Source organism: Nematolebias whitei, chromosome 22, assembly GCF_014905685.2.
Source record: "Nematolebias whitei isolate Nwh7 chromosome 22, NemWhi1, whole genome shotgun sequence".
NCBI classification, from domain to species: Eukaryota; Metazoa; Chordata; class Actinopteri; order Cyprinodontiformes; family Rivulidae; genus Nematolebias; species Nematolebias whitei.
Window position 1 is genome coordinate 12,695,133 of NC_056519.1, and position 26,009 is coordinate 12,721,141.

General features: G+C 39.8%; 1 protein-coding gene across 2 annotated transcripts in view; it reads right to left on the reverse strand.

Annotated features, from left to right (window-relative positions):
- chchd3a (coiled-coil-helix-coiled-coil-helix domain containing 3a) overlaps positions 1-26,009 on the reverse strand; it is an 83,480-nt gene that overhangs the window by 19,361 nt on the left and 38,110 nt on the right. Inside the window, exons 6-8 of one of the 2 annotated variants that reach the window (XM_037696014.1) lie at positions 19,305-19,319; positions 17,856-17,939; positions 3,692-3,762 (exon numbers count right to left, since the gene is read on the reverse strand). In XM_037696014.1, coding sequence (XP_037551942.1) covers positions 3,692-3,762; positions 17,856-17,939; positions 19,305-19,319 — 170 coding nt within the window. The remainder of the gene's footprint in view (positions 1-3,691; positions 3,763-17,855; positions 17,940-19,304; positions 19,320-26,009) is intronic. The other variant, XM_037696015.1, reaches the window with a different exon arrangement.

Genomic DNA, 26,009 nt, shown 5'->3' on the forward strand with positions numbered 1-26,009 from the left:
CTGTGTGTGGTTTTTCTTGAAGTGTGACTGCATGTGAGTGGATGTAATGAGGTCATGGTGATGTCTTTGCATTTCAGTTGGGAGACTCATCATTTTCAGAAACTTCTGGCAGGAACACTGTAAAAAAAGCTTTACCACCCAAAGTACTGCACAATTACACAACCTTATATTAGACTCACACACCCTTTTCACCCCGAGTGCCTATCTCTCACACTTTAATTTACTTCCTTCAGTAACTCCAAGAACATGACCAATATGGATCACTGCAATGGATAAAACATATACTGTATAGACCAGAACTAGCTGTAAAAATGTATCATTTTGGTTTATTAGTTTTTTTCTGAATACTTGGAAAATGGAGTGCAGTAGGATCAAATGTGGATTTGCGATAGAACATCACATTCAACGGGAATTTTAGTGCAACAAAACCAGTTAACTTTTCACCTAAGCTAACCTAGCTGATTTTTTTAAATTGTTGAATCTTTATTTATTGCAAACCGATCTTAAAATAGCACTTTTCATTTCACATAAGAAAATAAATACTACCAGTAAACAGAAATAGATCTGTAAACAGCATTTTTTTTTTTAAAGTGTCAAATGTACTTGTAGGTTAACAATACTGAGACAATTGGCTGATTGAGTTACACATACATGTGACCAGGATCTTTTATTTACATTCCACAATAAATAATATACCAAGGGTCAATCCCAAAATCTTCCATAAATCATGACAGTCGTGTACCTCTAAGCCATCATCAACTGCTGATATCTGACTTGTCTGAAAAAGCAATAACCATTGATAGACATTCACATCTGGTCCCACACTTTTCTCTTATAATAAACTGTAACTTGATATTACCTTATGCTCATCACAGTGGCACTGACATGAGCTGAAGTGGGAAATAAAGATATTCTAAGAAAGCTCTTTCACTCTTTACATCTGCACAATAACAACATCAAATGATAATTCTATCAAGAATGGATAAGAGACAGATGCTCTTTTTTATTATCTCAAGGGGACAGTTTCATTTCTGAAGAAATCAAGAGCCACCATGAGACAAAAAATATTTGTTGTTATTACTCTACAGAGGCCATAGATAGCATCTTATCTTTGAAAGGTCTCCGTCATAAGAGCTTTGAGGAAAGACACACACTGTGCACACCAAAGCTGTTCATCATAGGAGAGCGTACAAACATACACAATTATGCATGAACTCGTACACATAAACAAGGATGGGCCAAACACAATCCATTAAATCCAATTAAATCTTTACTCTGATCTATTCAATGCATCCCTGCTCCCATCTTGTAACACCAGACCTTTCTGCCATTTCATTAGAACACACACACACAAACACACACGCACACACACAGAAATCCTGACTACCCTTCCACAATTCTAACCCAGTCACAACCCGGCTAATGCACATCCTATAATCAAATCCACCAATCGCTGTATTCCGTGCAAAGACCCGTGTCACATGACTAACAGCACATTAGCTCAACGCTTGCTTAGAGTTAGCGCTGTCATTTAGCGCTAATTTGATTCAAGAGTATCTTTTTTTTTTTCTTTAATGTGATTTGGGAAGTCTAAGCTCTGGCTTCTGTGAGTCTAGCGCTAAACCCCTGGTGGGCTAGGCTAATCAGTTTCCAACATTTCTAAGGGAGACAATGATCCTAGTGTTAGCGCCGGCTAATGACAAGCTAACACAATCATTGGAGCCTCCGAAGAGGTGAGCTCAGAGCCAGAGCCCATTCTTGCCCCACCTCCTGCAGGCTCCTCATCCACTTTCCCTGCATTACTATAGAGCTTAATGGCCTCTTATTACGAAGACAGATGGAACATGAATGAAAAGAGATTCTGTGTCTTCTTGAGTTACATTTTAGTGGTGAATCTAAATGACGTTTGTGACAGCTTAAATTTAAGATTTTACTTACTTCCACAAGGTGTGGCTGCATTCAGCATGTTCTGTAAAGATTTACGGTGAGAAACTCATAATATAACATGTCCTTTTGGTTTTTGATCTTTTCTTTCTTGAGATGTGACTTATTTTTAACAACACAACTACACTTTTTTTGTAAAGTACTGTTAGATGCCGGTTTGTGTAAAAAGAACAATTAAGTAAACCGTACTTTCAAAAGTGAAATATTAAGCAAGCACAAGTTCTACCAAAGACCAGCATGAGATCAAAATTATCAGTGAACCACATCATCAACATTAGCTAATGGGCCACACTAATGTGGATTTGATTGAAAGATGTTGGTTGGAATGGGGCTAACATAATTCAATAACAGATTCACTGGTCCATACGGACATGTTATCTTCAGTCAATGCATCATCACTGAACACTAAATCAGAACGTACATGAGGATTAAAGAAGCTTAGGTGGAAAATTGACCATCTATGTAAAAAAATATTATTCAGGTTCAAGTTACAGTTTCATGAATAATTTATGTAGCTTTAAAGTAAACTGTAGTGCATCTTTTTTTGGATTTTTAAATGTAAAGAAGAAAGATCGTTCTCGCACAGGCATCGATGCTAATACTGGGCCTATCACAACAACAAATTTTGTTGGACGATTAATTGTCTCAGAAATTATTGCATTATAATATTGTTTGAAATTTGACAATAATTAAGAAGAAATGTTTGTTAATTTTGTTTTGTGTGTAGTACCTTTTTTCGACTACCAGATGACAGTACAGACTGTTTGAACCAAAGGATGGATAGTGAGGGAGCAAGCAGCGTGTCTCTTTAAGAAAAATGGGAGGGAGGCCCCTTGAAGTGACATGGGCTGTCTCTCCTTCCTGGTTTTCAGTTCTCAAAATGGCAGACATTTGGTGTGGTTTGAGCCCTTTAGCATAGCATTTGTCACACAAAGCTTTTAATTAAAACAAAAATCAGTAAACACGTTCTCAGCTTCTTTTTACAGAAAAAAACTTTTTACACAAAGGCACGAGTTTCAACTGTGAATTTTGGAGCTTCGACAAGAAGGAGGTTTTTTCCCCAAAGTTGGCCTGTTAGATTAGCTCATAGCTTAGCTTCTCAGCTTAGCTGCTTTTAACGATCCAAAAATGCGATTTTGGACGGTTAAAATGGATTTTAAAGAAAAAAAGAGAAAAGGAGGGGTCAGTGAAGAGCACTGGAGTTGAGCTTTTTGTCATCCAGTGTCTTCAGAAAGAGAGAGACACAAAGAAACGATAAAGCCGATAAATGATTTATCATGCGATTAATTGATAGATTGTTTATCGCGACAGGCCTAGCTAATATAGTGCCTTCAATTTTGGTTGTGTTAGGCAAGCAAGTTTCCAAATCATCTTGAATAAATACCAGTCTAGCAAGTCACTAAATAACTCACAACAGTAAAAAAAAAAAATAATAATAATCTGAATGCCACATTACTACAGATAAGTTTTCTTCATCTTTCGTTTATTGTGTTAACTTTTTGGACCATGTCCTAATTACTTTTTCAGAAACTGAAAGCAGGAAGCCCGATATCATTATAGCTTTTCTATGACATGTACCAGTAGTTTTTAGTTGGTGTCATTCAGGTCCTAGCTACATTTAGAAGAACCCCTTCATAAATATTAACACAGAAACACTTTAGATAGAAAGGTGGACAGACCTTGCAATTAGCTATTGTTCTTTATTCATGCAAATTATTTGGGAAAGAGTGAAAATGTATACACTTACTTGAACTTGGCTTTCAGTTGATCTACAGTTTTGTTATAGTTTTCAGTGGTGACCTTGTAGCACTGTGCACTCTGCAAATAGATGACAGATGAAAGTCACTGAGTGAGACAAACACAAATGAACTTATATGATTAAAAGCAAGCTAAATAGGGAAATCAAAACATTTTAACAAAATTCCCCATACATGCATTTCTTTGCAGTTCATATTTTGACGTGGTGCTACATTTGGTGCAGTATATTCAGCTCTGCCTCATCTTTCAAACCTCATTAAATTCTAATGGAGACAGATATTACCAACACAGTTGGGTTTTCTGTGCATTTCAAGAGAACAATAACTTTGCAAGTGGAAGGTTTGCACCGACAAAACCTATTAGAATTGTTTTACTCTGTTTGTATAATTTTGTGTACAAGTTTGAATTATGAGCGCTTGTGCTGATCCATGCACAAAAGAGTGCAGTAACACCAGAGAGCAATCCTGTAAGGCCACAAGGTCACTAGTCAACAATGTGCAGACCAGTGGTCAAAATCCACTAGTGACCCGTAGCAAATGAGCCCATAGCAGGACCACTCAGCCAAAATTACCTCCTCAAACACAGCCATATACCTTTGCCCCTGGACCATTTATACAACCCCAGGAAGATCTTTCTTGTCACACTCCAGTGGCTGTTATGCACATTTGTAATCACACTGTGAGAGGTTGTAAAGCATGACAGATAGTGATTGAGTGGTATGGGGTTTGTAAAATGAGAAAATACTGTATTTTCAAATGTTTTAGTCAAAAATAATTAAAAAGAAAAGTAATATTTTTTAAAGTTGCCAAAATATTATATTGTAATTTTCACAAGTACAAAAACATACCACATTGTATTAACCACACTGGTTATTTCATAATAAAAGCTATAAAATTGTGAAAGTATACAACTTCTTGGAGCAAAATGGTCATATGTTAATTTGATTAGAAATATAATCTTTACAAGACTTGAATTTGGTCGAGATATTTATTGTTCATGACTGTTATTGCAAGTTATGCAAAAGATTCACATTTTTATGGCAAGTTTTACAAAGTTATAATAATGAAGACAAACAAAATACTAATAACACAATTACGTACTAATGACATGGACAGTTTAAGTATGCAATTAGAATAAAACATGTGCAGATCTTCAAAAAACCTAGAAATAAATTGTTCAAGAAAAAAGTTGTTTTTCATCTCCAAGATATAGATTTGAGTAAAAACAAAATAAAATCATTGGCCACCTCATCAGCACCATATATAAGGAATAATGAGCCCCACAGCCATCTTGCATACGATGCAGATTCACAATAAATGTGAAAAATTGAAGCTTCGTGGTGCTGCCTGCTTAAACTTCACCTCCTTGCTGGGAAGACATTCATCATAGTTCAGTAAAGATCAATAAGAATGAACTGCGCTGCTGAAAAGATCAATAGTCATGCTTTGTAGAGGTAAAAGAGAATGGGACACGACACTGACAAAAGGTCCGATACCAATTTGAGTCCTCTTCATTTGGATGGACACTTTCACAGATGAATGGCAATAGACTGAGAATACTTCCCTTGGTCATGGTGTGCAGAGTTTCAGAAATAATTTAAAATAAAATGGATTATTTTATTACACCAAAATGCATTCTGTTCACTTTTATCATCCTTTAGGTAAGACAGATTGAAAAACATTTAAGAGAATACGTCATTATTAATTAAATATTAGGAGGTTGGTGTACTGGTGACAACATGACAAGAAAAAAAAAAATCAGTTTTAACAAAGTAACAGTCTAGAGTTACAGAAAAGGATTTAAAACTGAGGCTTACTCTGAGATGAAACAGCTAAACAGAGATTTTGGGGGATGCTAAAGAGGCAAGAATAAGACCTCTCCTGGGTGCCGAGATTAAACGACTGGAAGAGGAGGAGAGACAGACCGAGCAAGGTTTGGGTCTCTGTCTGGAATACTAAGTACAAAGTAATAACACCTGCCTAAATGGCAGAGCTGGTACTAATCAGTGCACTAATCCACCTGAAAGGACAAAAGGGCTGTGTGTGTATGATTGCAAGCATTTTTTAAACACGTGCGCGCACACAAAAGAAGGGAATTGCGTGCTCACACGCTGCTAGAAATACAAAACAGGCCCATTGCATAGAAACATGTGTGGACAGGCGGTCTAAAATTGTACATGCACCCTGGTGGCTGGATATAAACAGTGAGTCACTCAACAGCAGAGAGAAAGTGTAATTTGTGTGATTACTGAGTGGTCTCAAATTGTGATATCCTGCTGCTGTCCCAACTGATTTGGAGAGCAACCCTGACCTTTTATTAGTTCAGACAAGACAGACTTTTCTGTGTCTGGTTAAAAACGTTACTTTTTTGTGATCAAAGTGGCAATCCATAACTTCATTGTGTTTTCTCAAAGAAATTAATGTTTTAATCTGCTGTTTAGATACAGTTTGCCAACGGATGGCATCTTGTAGCAGCAATAACCTGTTATTACCTTCTTCTACAATAAAACATCACCTAGTAAATAAAATGGCTTCTGTTTACTTTCATTTAGTGTCTTTGCTTTTCACAAGGATTTTAAGCTCATTTGAAGCTAAACAAAAAGCTATAGGGGGTGTAAAAGATATATTAAGTCATTAATGCTAATGCACTGCAGCAATATGGAGAACATAGAAGCAGCACAGGCTCAATTTGGAGGCATATCTTCCAACTATTAATGAATAAAACAAACAACTCCATATACTGATAGCTTCTTTCAACTGCCGCTGAGGCCGAACATGGCGAGAAACCCTGCCATGACCAACATTAAGCTGAAGAAAATGAGGCTTCTGCTGCGTGACGCAGTAGAGCTTATGATTAGAATGAGTAAAGAGGCTGGGTAACTATTTTGTAAGCTCATTTTTATTCTAAAGATGAACATGCAAAAGTCCTTAAAGAGATTAATTTTTTGATTCAAAAGTAACAGAACTCCCCAACTAACTTCTGAAACCATGTGGATCAGAAAGCATGCAGAGTTAATTGCAGAAGCATCACATTGGAATAAAATATAATGAAAAAATGTGGGAACACTTTTAAAAATGAAGACTTTTGAGGTGTACTTCATCTTTGGACTGGAAAATGGAGCAAAAAGTCATTTTTTTTCCTATCGTCAGTTCAAGTCAAGTCAAGGTTCTTTATCGTTAGTCGCATCACATGTTGCACATGCGGTGGAACAAAATTGTGTACACGGGGTTCCAGTTACATCCAACAAAAGTATAAATTGTAAAAGAAAAACAGTAATAAGATTTAAAATATGAACTAAGAAACACAGTAAAACTAAGAATACACTCAGCACAAATAGTACAAAAACAATACGAATAGTACAAATAGTACTATTGTGACGTTATTCAAAGGCTGGACACCACAATCTTTTCCATCACATTCTTGTTGTGTCCATTTTAAATTATTTCACAGCTCATATTCAAATAGGCTAAATTTGGAGCAAAATGTTAACTCTTTCAAATTGAATATTCTATTTGAATCTGAAAAAAAAAGCAAGTTTTATAACAAAATTTGATGTCAATCAAGTGAAATATGTCGAATGATAGATGGGGGGGAGGGGCTTGAACTTTGCTGACACCTGACCAGCTGTAGTTTGAGCAGGATAATAGTGAACTCCTGGTTTCTGGTATTTCAGATATTTAGCAAAATAAAAATGATTCCTAAAAAGATGCATTCTTAATTGTGATTGGGAAACCAAATGATATTAAGCCATTACTTCCAGCATGAGGAGATAAGATGCATCCCAATTTACAAACCGGATTCCAAAAAAGTTGGGACACTAAACAAATTGTGAATAAAAACTGAATGCAATGATGTGGAGATAACAAATGTCAATATTTTATTAGTAATATAACATAGATGACAGATCAAAAGTTTAATCTGAGTAAATGTAACATTTTAAAGGAAAAATATGTTGATTCAAAATTTCACAGTGTCAACAATTCCCAAAAAAGTTGGGACAAGTAGCAATAAGTGGCTGGAAAAAGGAAATTGAGCATATAACGAACAGCTGGAAAACCAATTAACACTAACTAGGTCAATTGACAACATGATTGGGTATAAAAAGAGCTTCTCAGAGTGTCAGTGTCTCTCAGAAGCCAAGATGGTAAGAGGATCACCAATTCCACCATTGTTGCGCAGAAAGATAGTGCAGCAATACCAGAATGGTGTTACCCAGCGTAAAATAGCAAAGACTTTTAAGTTATCATCATCAACCGTGCATAACATCATCAAAAGATTCAGAGAATCTGGAACAATCGCTGTGCATAAGGGTCAAGGCCGTAAAACTCTACTGGATGCTCGTGATCTCCGGGCACTTAAACGTCACTGCACCTCAAACAGGAATGCCACTGTCAAGGAAATAACAGCATGGGCTCAGGAATACTTCCAGAAAGCATTGTCAGTGAACACAATCCACCATGCCATCCGCTGTTGCCAGCTGAAACTCTACAGTGCCAAGAGGAAGCGATTTCTAAGCAAGCTCCACAAGCTCAGACGTTTGCACTGGGCCAGGGGTCATTTAAAATGGAGTGTGGCAAAATGGAAGACTGTTCTTTGGTCAGATGAGTCACGATTTGAAGTTCTTTATGGAACACTGGGACGCCATGTCATCCGGACCAGAGAGGACAAGGATAGCCCAAGTTGTTATCAATGCTCCGTTCAGAAGCCTGCATCACTGATGGTATGGGGTTGCATGAGCGCTTGTGGCATGGGCAGCTTGCATGTCTGGAAAGGCACCATTAATGCAGAGAACTATGTTCAGGTTCTAGAACAACATATGCTCCCATCTAGACGTCATCTCTTTCAGGCAAGACCCTGCATTTTTCAACATGATAATGCCAGACCACATTCTGCAGCAATCACAACATCATGGCTACGCAGGAGAAGGATCCGGGTACTGAAATGGCCAGCCTGCAGTCCAGATCTTTCACCTATAGAGAACATTTGGCACATCATAAAGAGGAAGGTGCGACAAAGAAGGCCCAAGACGATTGAACAGTTACAGGCCTGTATTAGACATGAATGGGAGAGCATACCTATTTCTAAACTTGAGAAACTGGTCTCCTCTGTCCCCAGACGTCTGTTGAGTGTTGTAAGAAGAAGGGGGGATGCCACACAGTGGTAAAAATGGACTTGTCCCAACTTTTTTGGGATTTGTTGACGCCATGAAATTTGGAAACAACAGATTTTTCCCTTAAAATGATACAGTCTCTCAGTTTAAACTTTTGATCTGTGATTTGTGTTCTATTCTGAATAAAATATTAGATGTTGGCACCTCCACATCATTGCATTCAGTTTTTATTCACAATTTGTTTAGTGTCCCAACTTTTTTGGAATCCAGTTTGTATTTGCTTCAATCCAGTTAACAGAAAAGTAGCCACTTTGCATTACTTTGTTGCAGCATTTTAAGTCACTTCTGATTTGCTTTGCAAGAAGAAACCTAATTATTGTCTTGCTCAAAAAAAAAACTTCTGTGAGGCTCACAGTCTAAGAGAGTCACTGCACTAACAATTATTAATTGCTAAAAAAAATCTTATTGTTATGTTTTACAAATATGTTAACATACTTCAGCACCAGATTTGGGAAAGAAAGACTTGGGGCAAAATGTTACATACAAGAGAAATAAAGAAATGGCAGGTAGAGCAAGACATAAAGCTTGCAAGATACAGAGATAGAGATAGAGGGCATTACTGTTTTTAATGCTCTCTCTCTCTCTCTCTCTCTCTTTCTCTCTCATATTTTTTGCTTTTTACAGAGCTGTAGAACGTCACTATGAGTTGGCAATTGCTGCTGTGATTGTCCTCCATAGGAGAGAAGAAAAATCCAATTTCATTGATATACAAGGCGAAAAGAAGAGTAGAAATAGGAGGAGAAAAATATTTTCTGGAAAAAAAAATAAAAAAAGAAATTGAGGCATACATGAGGGGAAAAAATACAGCAGTTGAAAAAAATTGAAAAGAAAGAGATAGAGATAGATGTGTAGAGGGAGAGCTGCAGAGAGATCAGGTTGGGAGGGGAAAAAAGAAAAGCGAAACATCGGCAAGTTGATTGTTAAATATGAGATTGTTTTACAGCGTGGCAGGTATTGAGTGAAAATTTAATAAATATATAGATATTGTTTTCAGGGGCTATTTGGTAGCTTTGGCCCCAATGAACAGTAGAAGCAAAGGCACCAGGCTGTGCTGTCTGTGAGCCTGGTGATGGCCTGTCACTGGAAGCCCCTCTGATGAATGACCATGTTGGATTGGAAGAGACATGTAATATATATCAGACTTACATTCTATCTCTCCCCTTCTAGCTCTCTTTTGGTCACTATGACTTTTTTTGGCTAGTGTGCAAGATGTTGCAGGAATCCTGAGGTTTGGGGAGGAACTGAGGACAGAGGAAGAGCCTGAAATGTGATGGGAGAAAATATTTAGCTAGCAATACACTGAGCAAAATCAAATTCACTGCAGTCTCAAGGGGAAAAGAATGGGTTTGCAACCAGAATATACTGCAGTTCAAGGTAACTGGGTAAAGAAATCTTAAGCTGTACAGTGCTCAAACATTTCCTCACTTGCAATTTGTCAGCTTTGCTTTGTGACCGACTCTGGAGATATATTTTTTTCCATCCATCCATTATCTTCCGCTTATTCCAAAGTCGGGTCACGAGGGCAGCAGCCTGAGCAGGGAGGCCCAGACATCTCTTTCCACAGCTACCTCTTCCAGCTTTTCTAGGAGGATTCCAAGGCGTTCCCAGGCCAACCGAAAGACAGTCTCTCCAGCGTGTCCTGGGTCTTCCCCGGGGTCTCCTCCCAGTTGGACATTCCCAAAGCAAACCCCTAGGGAGGCGCGTAGGGTGCATCCTTACCAGATGCCCGAACCACCTCAACTGGCTCCTCTCGACGTGGAGGAGTAGCGGGTCTACTTCCGAGTCTCTCCCGGCTAACTGAACTTCTCACCCTATCTCTAAGGGAGATAGCCACAATCTCATTCTTTTGGTCACTGCCCATAGCTCAGGACCATAGGTGAGGGTAGGAACCTAGACTGACCGATAAACAGAGAGCTTTGCCTTACAGCTCAGCTCTCTCTTCACCACAACAGACCGGTACAGAGTTTGCAATACTGCAAATGTTGCACCAATCCATCTGTCAATCTCACGCTCCATTCTTCCCTCACTCGTGAACAAAACCCTGAGATACTTGAACTCCTCCACTTGAGGCAGAACCTCCTCCTCGACCTGAAGAGCGCAATCCACCCTTTTCCGGTTGAGGACCATGGCCTCAGATTTGAAGGTGCTAATTCTCATCCCAGCCGCTTCACACTCTGCTGCAAACCGCTCCAGTGAGAGCTGAAGATCAAGGCACTGTTAGGTTTAAACAAATGAACACATACACAAAGCATGAGATTTTTCTTTGCAAAGGGAAGAGTAGCCAGAGACGTCCTTTCTCCCACTCTCTTTGACTTGCTCATTCCCTTTAAGCCTTTTTATTCAATTCAAACAATGATGGGTGTGATCGTATAGAGCAGGTTGTTTGCATGTTTTTAGCAATAATTCACAGTCTGTTTCTGAGAGAAGTGCAGACTGCAACAAGTTTTGCAAGCTTGGTAGATGGTTAAAGGTTGTAAAACATCATACTTTCTCTTCTGGGTTTTTCCACTGAAGAGGACATGAAAATAAAATGATCATAAGAAATAATATGATAAAAAAATGACTGTTCTAACAGGCAAGATGACGCCAACAGGACCACATCATCTGCAAAGAAAGGCCACAGAACCGGAAACACTCCGCCAGCTGGATGCACCGAGAAATTCTGTCCATAAAAGTTATTAACAGAATCAATGACAATGGGCAGCCCTGGCGGAGTCCAACTCCCACCCTGAAGGGGTTCGACTTACTGCCAGCAATGCAAACTAAACTCTCGCACCACTTGTATAGGGACTGAACAGCCTGTAACAACGGGCCTCCAATCCCATACTCACGGAGCACCCCCCCAGTGTATGCCGAGGAACACGGTCGAATGCCTTCTCGAAGTCCACAAAACACATGTAGACTGGATGGGCAAACTCCCATGACCCCTCAAGGACCCTAGTGAGGGTAAAGAGCTGATCCAGTGTTCCACGGCCAGGACGGAACCCACATTGTTCCTCCTGGATCTGAGGTTCGACCAACGATCGGACTCGCTTCTCCAGTACCCCTGAATAGACCTTACCAGGGAGGCTAAGGAGAGTGATGCCCCTATAATTGGAGCACACCCTCTGGTCCCCCTTTTTGAAGAGGGGAACCACCATCCCAATCTCACAATTCAGTGGAATTGCCCCCATTGACCATGCAACGTTACAAAGGCGTGTCAGCCAAGACAGCCCCACAACATCCAGAGCCTTAAGGAAATCAGGGTGAATCTCATCCACTACCGAAGTCCTGCTGCCTCGGAGCATTTTAACTACCTTGGCGACCTCAGCCACAGGTGTGGACGGATCAACCCCAAAGTCCCCCGACTCAGCTTCCTCCATGGAAGACGTGCTGGTGGGATTGAGAAGGTCAGAGAAGTATTCCTTCCACCTCCCAACGACATCACTGATTGAGGTCAACAGCACCCCACCTTCACTGAACACAGTGTTACTAAAGTACTGCTTTCCTCTCCTCAGCCACCTGATGGTTTGCCAGAATCTCCTCGGAGTCGACCGAGAGTCTCTATCCAAGGTCTCACTGAATTCCTTCCACATCCGAGCTTTTGCCTCAGCAACAGCCAAGGCTGCAGACCGCTTGGCCCTCCGGTACTCCTCAGATAGGATGTGGTTAAAGCTCTCTCGGTGGTGTGAGTTGAAGATCTCTCTGACAGGTTCTTTTGCCAGGCATTCATAGCAAACCCTCACTACACGTTTGGGTCTACCGGGTCTGTCCGGCATCTTCCCCCACCATCTGATCCAAAACTCACTACCAGGTGGTGATCAGTTGACAGCTCAGCTCCTCTCTTCACCCGAGTATCCAAAACAAATGGTCGCAAATCAGATGACATGACTATGAAGTCTATCATCGATCTACGACCTAGGGTGTCCTGGTGCCAAGTGCACTTATGGACACACTTATGTTCGAACATGGTGTTCGTGATGGACAAACTATGACTAGCACAGAAGTCCAACAACAGAACACCGTTTGGGTTCAGATCAGAGAGGCCGTTCCTCCCAATTACGCTCCTCCAGGTCACACTGTCTTTACCCACGTGGGCATTGAAGTCCCCCAGCAGAATAAAGGAGTCCCCAGCTGACACACCTTCCAGCACCCCTGCCAAGGACTCCAAAAAGGCCAGATACTCTGAACTGCAGTTAGGCGCATAGGCACAAATAATAGTCAGAGCATGTCCCCCCACCCGAAGGCGAAGGGAAGACAACCTCTCATCTACTAGGGAAAACTCCAACACACAGGCACCAAGTTGGGGGACTACAAGTAGACCCACCAGCTCGGCGCCACTCACCATGGGCAACTCCAGAGTGGAATAAGGTCCAGCCCCTCTCGAGGAGATCAGTTCCAGAGCCCATGCTGTGTGTTGAGGTGAGCTCAACTATATCTAGTTGGTACCTCTCAACCTCACGCACAAGCTCAGGCTCCTTCCCTGCAAGAGAGGTTACATTCCATGTCCCAAGAGCGAGCTTTGGTAAGCCAGGGTCAGAGTGCCAAGGTCCCTGCCTTCGGCCACTGCCCATAGCATCATGCACCTGACTTTTATGGCCCTTCCTGCAGGTGGTGGGTCCACAGGAAGGCAAATCCATCTGCTCCTTCGGGCTGAGCCCGACCGGGCTCCATGGGTAGAGACCCGGTCACCAGTTTCTCACCGACGAGCCCCTCCCCCAGGCCTGGATCTAGGGTGTGGCCCCGGTAACCCACGTCCAGGCAAGGGACGCAGAGTTCCTTGTTGTGTCATGACCATAAAAATCTTCCGAACTGTGCTTTGTCTAGCCTGTCACCTAGGACCAATCTGCCTTGGAAGACCCTACCAGGGGCAATTATAATTGCCCCCGACAGCATGGCTCCTAGGATCATTCAGGTGCACAAACTCCTCCACCACGATAAGGTGGCGATTCAAGGAGAAGATATTTTTTTCATTTTTCCTTAAAGAAGTTATAAGTTTTGTTGTTTAAAAACATGAGCAGACTGTATTATTTACCATATATCCTGATGCATGCTCAATATGACTATGAAGTCTATCATCGATCTACGACCTAGGGTGTCCTGGTGCCAAGTGCACTTATGGACACCCTTATGTTCGAACATGGTGTTCGTGATGGACAAACTATGACTAGCACAGAAGTCCAACAACAGAACACTGTTTGGGTTCAGATCAGAGAGGCCGTTCCTCCCAATTACGCTCCTCCAGGTCACACTGTCTTTACCCACGTGGGCATTGAAGTCCCCCAGCAGAATAAAGGAGTCCCCAGCTGACACATTTTGGATATTTACCATATAATGTCTTAATCCACAACCTGTGCACTACCTGAAAAAACTGGGCACATTCTTCGACTAATGCATGTTTGGGGAAAGTACAGACATGAATTATTATTGTAGATTCTGATAATTTTATAATAAATTAAATTACCCTGAAACTACACACAACATAAAAACAAAAAATAAATGTTTAAATTTCAATTATAAGCATCTTCAGAACCGTTCATGATCTTTCAGCCCCAATTCAGATCCAGTGGAGTTCCAGACTTCTCAATACACACGATGTAAGATGCCAAACATCCCTGTTATTTATCATTTTCACTGGTATGGGTCTGGGTTAGACCCAGACCAGTGGTCATTCCGTATGTTGAGGGAGTATCAGAGAAACTGAGATGTTTATTTTCTAAACATAACATCCCAGTGGCTTTTAAACCCCAAAATACTTTACGGCAAAGACTGGTTCATCCCAAAGATCCAGTCCACCGGCACAGAGTAATATTGTGTATGCTGTTCAGTGTCAGGAGGGCTGTGATCAGTCTTACATCAGGGAAACTAAACAGCCACTGGCCAAAAGGATGGCCCAGCACAGACGATCAACATCATCAGGCCAGGATTCTGCAGACTACACTCATCTCCAGGCCAGTGGTTACTTTTTCAGGGATGAAGATGTTCACATCCTGGATAGAGAGGAACGATGGTTTGAGAGAGGAGTAAAGGAGACCATCTTTGTGAAAAGAAACCGTCCATCATTAAACAGGGGTGGAGGCTCCGTGTTCAACTGTCCCACTCTTACAATGCTGTTATTGCTAGTATCACTCAGCCCCCTGTGAATTGCAAGCAACCATGAGGGTGCTAATGATCTATTGTTAGGCTGATGGTCCTTCTTGACCATGTGAGCAGCTGGTTTTGGTTGTCAGCAGCAAACTGGTTGATCCACTCTGAGAAGGTGCTATTTAAGAGACTGAGCTGAATACAGCACCTCTGACTGAGGAAGTCTTTCGGATGAAAGACGAAACTTATCTACATTTTTTTTTTTGCTTTGTTTTGTTTTTTGTTTTTTTTTAATGTCCAGAGGACCAGATTTAACTTTTTTAGATGTGTCCTGATTTTTCAAATCATGTCTGAAATTGATTTATTGTACGAATCAATAAACAACTCAATGCGTTGTTTTCCGTTTGTTTCTGAAGCTCCTTCCCCCGGTTCACATTTCAGTTTCAAATCCTTGCCTTCTCTTTTTATAGGTTTGTAGAAGTCTTTCAACCTTTTCTTCACCGTCCTCTTTTGTTCTCTATCATTTGTGACATTTACTCTTTTTACTGGTCTTCTGTGTCTTTTCTTTTACTTTCATCTTTTTGTTGTTCTTATTCCATATCACGTTTTCAGAAATGTCACTTTATCATAAATTTTTTGAGATAACGTTGCAGGCGGACTTGTTTTAATTCCAGTTTGTCTCGTACTGTCCAGTTTTATTTTCTGTCTCGTCACACTTTGAGTTGAATCACAATTTCTTACTCTTTTCGTGACTCGTGTCCATGTTCTCCGACCAACCTTCTCTGTCTTTTTCACTCTCAATTGTGTTTCCCTCTGAGGTGTGAAGGTGATTTGTTGACATTTTGATCTAAGGAATATTGACCAGAGGCCAACGCGGCTGATGGATGGTGAGTGTTTGGAGTCAATAAAGCGTGGATTCATCAGAACTCATCACTTTTACTATCTGCACTCACTTTGCTCCTGTATGCAAAGCAATACAAGTGTATAATAGTAATGAAGAGCAAGAAAAAAACAATGAAGTTTGGCTCTATGAATGGATTTCTGAAATTTTAAACTGAAAAACTCACATTACAATAGCTTTTTATGCTGACTGATAAATGTGTTACAAGTAAAAATAAACCCAAACTATTACTGCTGAATTGTAAATGTGTCTTCATAAACAACAAATAATTTAATATGACTGAAAGATAAAATCTATTGTTTGAAGCATTGTTTCCAGTAATAACGTGAACACATATGTGATTAGAATAAAAACTATATTTAAATGTGTGTAAAATTCATAAACTAGTAATATGCTGGGTGCCTTTTGTCCACCCACAATGTCTTTGCAACAAAATGCAATTTCCTTTGCCTTCCACTTTGAAAGCCATTTGAGCTTTTGACTCTCCACAGGGGAAAAACTCCTTCCCAGCATGATGGTATAATTTTAAGCACGTTAAACAGGACACATTATCCTTACTGAGATTCTTGGGATTTAGGAGCTGCATGAAAGCATAATTTTTATCAGTCTCAAGCAGATCTTTTGACCCTAGTCCATTGTCTTGGAGGCATTTCTCAGAGAGACCAGTATGGTGCAGTCATATGAAGTGTGCCAAGGATGGCAAATGACCCTTGTCCAAATACATAGGACACAGGTATGACACGCATCATCAGGATAATGTCATTTTCACAGACAAAAACACATTGGGATGAGTAATGTTTAACGTTTTATCCTTTAGGAGAAAAACAAAGGTTAAAACCTGAAAGTAAAAAAAAGCTAAAAAAGTAGTTGAAAGGCAATGAAAAGGTAAAGCACAAGAACACAACACACTGCAGGATGCACAGTGTTTAAGTTGAAGGATGACAACAAAGACAATGTGACAGTATAGTAAATAAAATAAATGTGATTAGAGTTGACCAAATCCTATGATATCTACTCGCACTGTGGGTGCTGGCTGCTTTCTGTGCAGCCTATATGTGTATGTGACAGCATGTCTGTAGTATACTGCAGTATTCTTTAATACATGTATAGTACCGTGCCAAACTTGAAGTAATTCCCAAATACTTTCTAGTTTGCTTTCATTGAACCTGGCATTGTTGTAATTTTTAAACGTATTTAATGAATAGTTCTTCAAGCCTTCTAGGTTGGCAACAGCTTAGAGGTTAACACTGTTGCCTCACATAAAGAAGGTCCTGGGTTCAATCCCCGGTTTGGACCTGGGGTTTTTCTGTGTGGGGTTTGCATGTTCTCCTCGTGTTTGCGCAGGTTTTCTCCAGGCACTAAGGTAAAAGAGGTAAGTTAAGAAAATAAATGAATAAATAAAATAAAAATTATACAAATATATATGTGCGTGTGTGTATGTATTTTATTTTTTTTTTTCACTTTAGCTGCAGTTGTTTTTTCTTTATTTAGGCCTCTTTAACACTGACCTTTAAATCATTCAGGTATAAAAAGTTTCAAACTCAAAACATGAACTACTGCTCACACATAACAAATTAACAAGAATCAATTTCAAATTGTTTTCGTAGTCTCTTTGTTACCATCAGCTTGCCACAAAGACACTTATTTTCCTATTTTTTTCATTGAATCAATAAAAATATCAAAGTTACCACAATTTGTCAGACAGCATATGGTAGTTTATTGTCAGTAAGTAAAACAATGGGCATACCGTTGATGATCAACTGAAAAATGAAGCATATTTTAGGTTCTGTGTCCAGTGTTGTTGTATTTTTTATTTTTATTTTTTCATTTCTTAAGGGCTTGGCATACTCCATCCGATTCCGAACAGTCGATGCAAAGTCATATGATTGTGGGATGTTTGTTTTTGCACACACCTTTCAGTCCACGAGCCACATGGAGCAGAGCTCCTGGGATAGCCCTCCCGTTGTAGTAAACAGTATATCTCATCTAATGAATAATAATATAAAAAAAATTTCTTACCCTGTCCTCCAGTCGGGCCACTTGATCTTGGTAGAAAGCATCCTGTTTCTTTAGATCTGCTTCCCTGGCTTCCAGATGCTTGGCCTAAACATGTGCACAGCAGACAAACATGTACACATGGGAGAGAAAATTCTACCTTTACCAAAATGATCACAGTAACACTCATAAAAAAATAATAAATATACACAACAAGGACTGTTGCATACATGCGCATATATCAAAGCGAAGGAGCCTGATCATGTCTTGACAGGCTCTCTATGTCTTCTGTTTGCTCCTCAGACAACTTCTACTATCAGGCCAAGAAGATAACATCACTTCTTGTTGCAAACAAGCTTTGTGTTCTGCCATATATATTTATCCAGCCTACCTATCTTCACTGTCCTCCCCTCTGCTGTGACCTTCACTAAACATGGCTGACTTTCTATGTGATAAACAGGTTGGATAGTACTTGATAGTGTTTTTCTTCAGTCAGGCTTGCACTATCAAGGTGTGACTGAGGGCCAAAGGCTAACCAAAACGCTATAATAGTTGTTTGTTTTAAGGAATAAATTAACTTATACACTACAGTTTATATTTGCAGTTGCTCAGTTTCTTATAATTACCTAAAATCAACAAGTATTATGACGGCAACAGTTGAAACGGATTTGAAATAGGCAACATATAAGACAGAGATGGATGCAAATCAAAATCTTATTCCATACAAAACTGCGATAATGATCTGACTAGTGTACTTTTCTTGTAAACTTTTAAAACAAGTAGAAACTATTTCTCATTGATAGTTTAAAAAAATGAGTGAAAAAGTGAATAAAATGCTGGCAGACAGAAAAATGTATCATGTCCAAAGAAGCTTTAAATCAGTCTCAGGGAATCAGTCTCCCCACCATCACAAACATCTACACCTCCAGATGCAGGAAGAGGGCCACCTGCATCATGAAGGACCCCACCCACCCAGCACACACACTTTTTGCCCCACTCCCCTCAGGAAGGAGGTTAAGGAGCATTAAGTGTAGAACCACTAGACTGAGGAACAGCTTCTACCCTGAGGCTGTTAGACTCATGAATCTCTAACTAGAATAATCACTGTGAAAAACCATATCATGTTGCTGCTGATCTGTTTCAATGTTGATGTGTTCATGCGTGCACATCTGCTCACAGACTCATGTTCATGTTTGTGCTGATGTTCAATGTTTTATGTTATGTGTGCTTAGTGTATATTTAGTTTATGTTTTTCTTAGTTCATATCTTAGATGTTATTACTGTTTTTCTTATACATTTTATTGTTGGATGTAACTGGGACCCTGTGTACATAATTTCGCTCCACCACATGTACCACATGAGGTGCGAATGACAATAAAGAAACTCTGACTCTCTGACTCTGACTTTAAGTAGAGAGAAATTATCTGTCAAGTAAAGAGAGCAAGGAAGAAGTCTATTAAAAACTATACTCACCTTCCATTCAATTTCCTGAATAAGGAAAGCATTGAACAAGAGATGAGCGGAAAAGAAGAGAATAAAGAGATACAAATTTATTATTTTCTTTCATGTGACATTTGAGACAGTTTGATATTCAGAAGCCAGCAGTGATTGGCTGATTGAATGCTTATATTTAATCCTCCCAGTTTATTTTCTCACCTGCATATACACAAACCTATGCAGAAATCCAGAATATCTATGTGACGTGCAACTACAAAGCAATGTACTCATGTATAAAGTGTAATTAAAGTAATATATGTGATTATTGCAGACATTATTTGGAGAAAAGAGTCAAAAAGTTATTACCTAAAAGCTTTCTCTTTAAATACTACAGAAAGATTAAAAAGAGAAGTGAAGAAAATGCAACAATGAAAAGGAAAAATGGCCTTGCCTCATTCAATCACTGTCCTGATAACCATCAGCTACTCAACACACTGGAGGCTAAACTGTATGCTCTATGCATTGTGATGAGATGCGACGAGGATTCGGAGAGGAGCCCTGTCCTCATATGAGACGAGAAGGGGAAGTTTCAAAGTCAAGAGGATGCTCCAAGCTCCCCTACAAAATGCGAGACCAGAACCATTTTACAAAGTCAAACACCTTCTTTATGTTGTCAGACAGTGAATAAAACAAACTCCAGGGAAATAATTTATTTTTCATCTGAAAATACTCGCAAAACAACACCAAAGCCAAGGTGTTAGTGGTTCTGATCGCCTTAAAAAACATTGTTGTGGTCAAGTCATTGTCTATGTTGTATTTCTTACAAGCAGAGTTGATGTGTGTGTCTAAGTGTTACACAAAAGCTAAAAGCAGCTGCAATGCACAACTGGATCAAGTAAATTTTATACCTAAAAGACAGCTCTGGGTAAATTTGTCCTGAAGAGTAACTTTACACGTATGTAGTTATACTGGATAGGACTTGTGATTGATTCTGAGCCTGCAATCATGGCCTGATGGGATGGAACATTTTCAAGAGATTGGATTATGTTGTTGTGCTAAAAACTGTCTCCTACCAACAGTTTAGTTTAGATTGGAGGGACAAGGGATGATGGGAAGAAAAAGATCATTGGCAGGGGGTTGATAATGTTGTCACAAGTGTGTCCAAATGCAATGTTATGCCGGTAGATGGTGACTAAAGACTTTGGCTTTGTGAGGAAAGACCAAATATGCACACAGATGAAGAGAGACACACAATAGCTCAGAAACTGATCTGCGGTGCACAAATCATCACATGCACGCAGTAGCATGAGCAGCTGTACCCACAGAGAGCAGGCTGAGAAATAAATGTGTGCTGAAGGCACAACTAAAGGGCTCATTAAAAGAGGAGAGGTTGCGACAGAAATGTGTACCAAGGGATTTCCTTTTTTTATTCACTTTTGTGAGGGTCTGTGTGAGTGTCTATGTGCATGCACCGGTGCTTGTGCTCATTTTCCATGTAGGCAGGTTGGCCCTCCTTTTTGACGACACACAGGCTCAGACGCACACACATTATGTCAGGATTACTTCTCACCGATTAGTCCCATTCAGAAGACTTTAAAGATAACCTAATCATACGAAGGACCAAACAATAGGACAAGCTTCAGCACTGCCCATCCACCTTTTGTTCCCCTAATAAGGAGGTGATTTCTGGTGAAGGAGAGCTCGGGTAAAGGTTGGGGGTGGAAGAGTGGAAAAAAAAGAAAAAATCAGTCAGATAAGAAACTGGAAGTGAACTTGAAGGAACAGACAGACAATGAAAAGGACTAATCAATGAACAGAGGTGTCAAAAACATTGACTATTGGCTAAGTATCTTCACGTACTTAAAAAGAAGCCAAAAACCTCAGAATTTGTTTGAAATATGAGAAAACTAACCAGTTGGAAGTTTACAGTTGTAAAGCACTTTTTAACAGTTTTTAACTCATTAACTAAATGATTTGCAAGTCTCATCAGACACAAACATTTTAGACAACTTTAAATAAAATTTTTGAACATGGTCCGCATTCAGCCTTACGTGTCGATTTTTCCTGTGCCGCAACCCCTGACTCGCACTGAAAAATTCTTGTTGCAAATCCTCACGCAGGAGGTTGTGGAGCATTAAGTGTAGAACCAATAGACTGAGGAACAGCTTCTATCCTGAAGCTGGTAGACTCATAATTCCCTAACCAGGAAAATCACTGAAATGCCACTTTAATTGGTGATATGTTTTTTTTTCATATAGCCTTTATTTATCCAGGTTAGTCTCATTGAGCCACGAGAACTCATTTTCAAGAGAGACCTGTTTAGGGAGCACATGGTGCACATGGTGGGGGTTAAGGGCCTTGCTCATGGGCCCAGAGTGGGGCGAATGAGGGTGGGGGCAAGTGTGAGTGTTTCACCTACCCCACCCACAATTTTGATGTTGTCGGGGCCGGGGCGTGAACCGGCGATCTTCGGATCACAGGCCCACCTCTCTAACCTCTGCGCCACCACTCCCCGATATGTGACTTATCGGTGCTGCTTATTATCCATGCTGCTGATCTCTTGCCTCTAAACTGCTGTATTCGTACCCAGCTGCTCACTACAGACTCACGTTTGGGCTGCTGTTTAACATAATTTATTATTTTACATTATTAGTGTTTAGCGTATAGCCTAGATCCTCTTATTCAGTTTATTTTTATACTTTATATTTTTGCTATTTTTGGGTGTAATTGGGACCTTGAGTATACAATTTCGTTCCACCCCATGTACTACTACATATGATGCGAATGACAAAGAACCTTGAACCTTGAAAAATACCTCACTGAAAACACAAACTGTTATAAGGGCACCATCCCGCTGGAGTCACCGCAAAACTGTTCATATTTGAAGCCCGGGAAGCCAAATAACTTCTACATTCTATCCATTTCTTCCTGTCTTTTAATAAGTACAGTAGCATAATGGCTGAGGGTGACACGCGGTTGAAAGTGAGACCACGGTGGTCAGATTAAACGAATCATTTAGGCCCGGTGATCGCCTCTGTGAATATCAATTAGCCAGTCGCTGAATAATTAAGGGACAACTATGTTTTTTAATTAGCTGACTGCCGCAGTCTGAGCTGGGTGCAGGGACGGAAAAGAGGAGGAGGAGGAGGAGAAGCAGGGAGGAGCTGAGAAGAGAGAGAGAGGATGGAAGAGGGATGAGAACAGGTGGATTCTGCTGCATCAGCCCTCCTCCCCTTAACTCCCACCCACCGGCTGTTCTCTCACTGAATTGGTCCCATATAGACTATTTTCTTTCTCACACCTGCTTTTTCGTCTAAAATGTTCAGACATTTGCTTTTTTTATTTCATTTAAACCATTCCAAGGGACTGAAATAAAAATAACTCCTATCTGTCAGCAGTATTAGACTCCGTACATGCAGTGTATGTATATACCACAGCTTGTGTGGCTGCCTATGACTCTCTGCTAAAATAAAAAATAAAAACATTTATATGAAATATGACACACATACTAGCCTTCTATGTGCACAGTTTTCACTGATGTTTTAACAAGATTACAGTAAAAACTCAATGCACCAAAGATGAAAAAAGGTAATTTCTCAAAGCAGCTAATTTGATATAGATGAGATTCAAACAGCATTTTTGCATACCTAGCTACAACTTTGAGAAGTCAAAAAGCTCAGACTTACACAACTCTATTCTTATTATATAAAAAAATGTATCATTCAAGATTAATACAACTTTGAATTACTCATGAGAAAAACTCATATCAGTTGCACATACCAAGTTTTGTTCATTTCACATCTCAATGATAAGAATGCTCAAATGTAATAAATTGTGAAGCTCAACTGGTTCACTGTGCCTTCTAGATGCTTATAAATCATGATAGGTGAAAATAATCCTGCAAGATGTTGAGATCAACAGAGCACAAATCAAATTTCATCTTATTAACCATCTGCCCCTCATCCATAACCTTGGTCTCTTTTGTCTCCCCAGTTCTGCAACCATCATCCCAGCCTGATTCACCCGTCATGAGTGGCATTATAATCAATGCTTCCTCACACTATCCAAGTGAGCGCTGCAGCATGGTGGGTCAGAGCTGCTCACCAGGGTCCATCTATCACATTCGTGTGCGACAGGAGTCTATGACAAACTAATACTGAAGCTGTGAGATTCCAAGTCCTGCAAAATCCCACTGGCAGGGATGAGGTCAAGGGGCAGCACAATGCAACCGTGCTCTGGTGTTAATTAGCACAGAGGTGTAGGTGGTATGGAGAAGGTTAGAGATGGATGGAGGGAGGGATGGAAAGGTTCATAGGGTAGAGAGGATGAAACAAAGTATAAAGGAATATTTCAATGTGGAAAAGATATGTGGATGGCAAGAGAGCTGGAAGCAGAGAAGCTTCTTTTTATAGATGTTATCGGTAGAACTTACACTAAAAAAAGGAACAGTTTCATTAAAAAACAGATTAATCCTTTTAGCATTGGCAAAATAATTTGAAGAATTTCACATGCTGAAAACTAATTCAGACACATCTCTGTTACAAAACTTGGCTCACCTTCTAACAGCCTGAAAAAGCATAGAAGCTCTATTTTCTCAAGCTATCACCATCTAATCAATTCAAAGCGATGGCGTAAAATGATTATCGCCTCACCTTACTGGGCAGTAATCGTTTAATCCTCAACATCTCTAAAGCATAAGTCTTGATAGCAGAGGTTGTAAAACTCCATTGGAGGCCATTCACTTTGAGTTCTTAATAAGCATCGTGGGGATTTACTGAGCACCAGTAACACTTTAAATTCATGGCTAGCTATTATTGGGCGATGTGATCATGTCAGTTATGGTGCGGTCAGTTAATAGTATTAACTTTGATAACATCAAAGGACAGACATTCACATAGAGTTCAGATGCTATTTGGCAGTACAACAAACACTGTGTTTTAAGCTCCCTGAGGTGCAGTCAAGTACCAAAAAAATCTAACTTTTTATACCCAATACCTGATCTGTGTTTTTATACCCGAAACGTAATTTGTAAATTAACTATGTTGACTTGTTCCTTAGCTTACGAGATGAAGCACATACAAAGAAAATACATCTGTCTTAAACCTAAACTGACTTCATTTGGAAAATTAAGGACTGTAGACTGGGTACATATAACCATATTCTGTTTTACAGCACGTTTCATGGGATGCATTATAATGAACCATGGACCAGATTTTTAGCATAACAATATCTTTAATGTCTATGTAAATAACCATCTGCAACAAAAGTGATGTAGTAGAAAAGTTTACAATAAAGTATTTATTTGAACCATTGTGAAATTTGAGGTTTGACTTGTTTTAGAAGAATGAAACTTAGGTCTGACTCTTCATAAGAAATTCTCACTACTAATTCTCCAAAATGCAATTCCTTGCCTACTTTCAGCCACAGGTAAATTACTTTGTCCTTGTGGTAGCTAATAGTAGCTTAACAAATCAACACACAGGTTGCTAATGGAAAAAAATTACCCTCCCTGGGGATCTTTTAACACATTGAATGATGACACAATGACCAGATGGGTCAAAGGGCAGACCTGTCAAGGACAAGGACCAAAGGCCAAGAAATGTGGGCGATGAAAGTGGGCGTCTCAATATTTGTGCATGTGTTGTAACTGCTGACTGTTTAAGAGTAAATTAAGACAAAATGTCTTTAGGGTCAGCAGTTCATTGATAGTTGCTGACTCACGAGTTTGATCTCAGCCAGCTGCCTTTAAAAAGGCAGAGGCAAGGGTGGCAACCCAGTCGTGTGTACATTTATTTAGGAAATCTTTTTAAAGAAGTATAGTTTTAAGCAAATGCATGCACAGGATAACTAGGACATGTCTTGGTTAGTACAAAAAGAAATGTAAACATTTTGAAAAATAAACCGAAGCAGTGAAAAAAAATTTGTTTGATAGATACATGAACAATTACTTTCCATTCTACTTCCAGACATCTCAAGCCCCTCAGCCTTTGTTGGAGACGTCACTGCTACCACCTCAATGCCAGATCCTCCAAAGAGGGACAGCAGCAACATCTGCTAGCTCAAAGATTGATTAATTGGTTGATCGGGCGCCCGTGGTGAAAACTGATTGATTAATCATTCTCAGGTTGGAGTTGCTTTTATTCAGGGCCCTGGGGAGAAAACCTCTGGAGGTCCTGAGTCATCTGTCATGTCTAACACACAGCACAAGACGCAGGAGTGATGATGCACTGTGGGTTTATTACCAAGACACTGAGACATAAAACAGAAAAGGTCTTGGATTTTAAATCAAAACGTCATATGAAAAAGCCCTTTCAATTTGTTTTAATAGATGCAGATTTGTATTTTATTTTGTCTTCTCTGGACAAAGATTTTTCACTTATTTATAATTCTTTACCACATTTCTTGGTTAGGGAGAGGCATGAAGTGTAATAACCTATGGCCAAAAGAGTGAAAGAAAAGACATGCAGAGAACAGGAGAGACAAACTCAAGTTATGTTGCTGACATTGGACCTCATGGACAACCCAAGTGGCATGTGTCTGGCTTACCACTGTGAATGTGCCAGCAGATTGTGAATGGTGACCTGAATCAGTAATGTTTGAGACAAGGGAATGCATAAATAAGTAGCTAAAGTATCCTGATGCATGCTCAATAATCCAGGTAGAAAAATCCAAAAAAGTTCAATCTGGTCCTCTGGACATTCAAAAAAACAAAAAAACAAACAAAGCAAAAAAATATAGAAA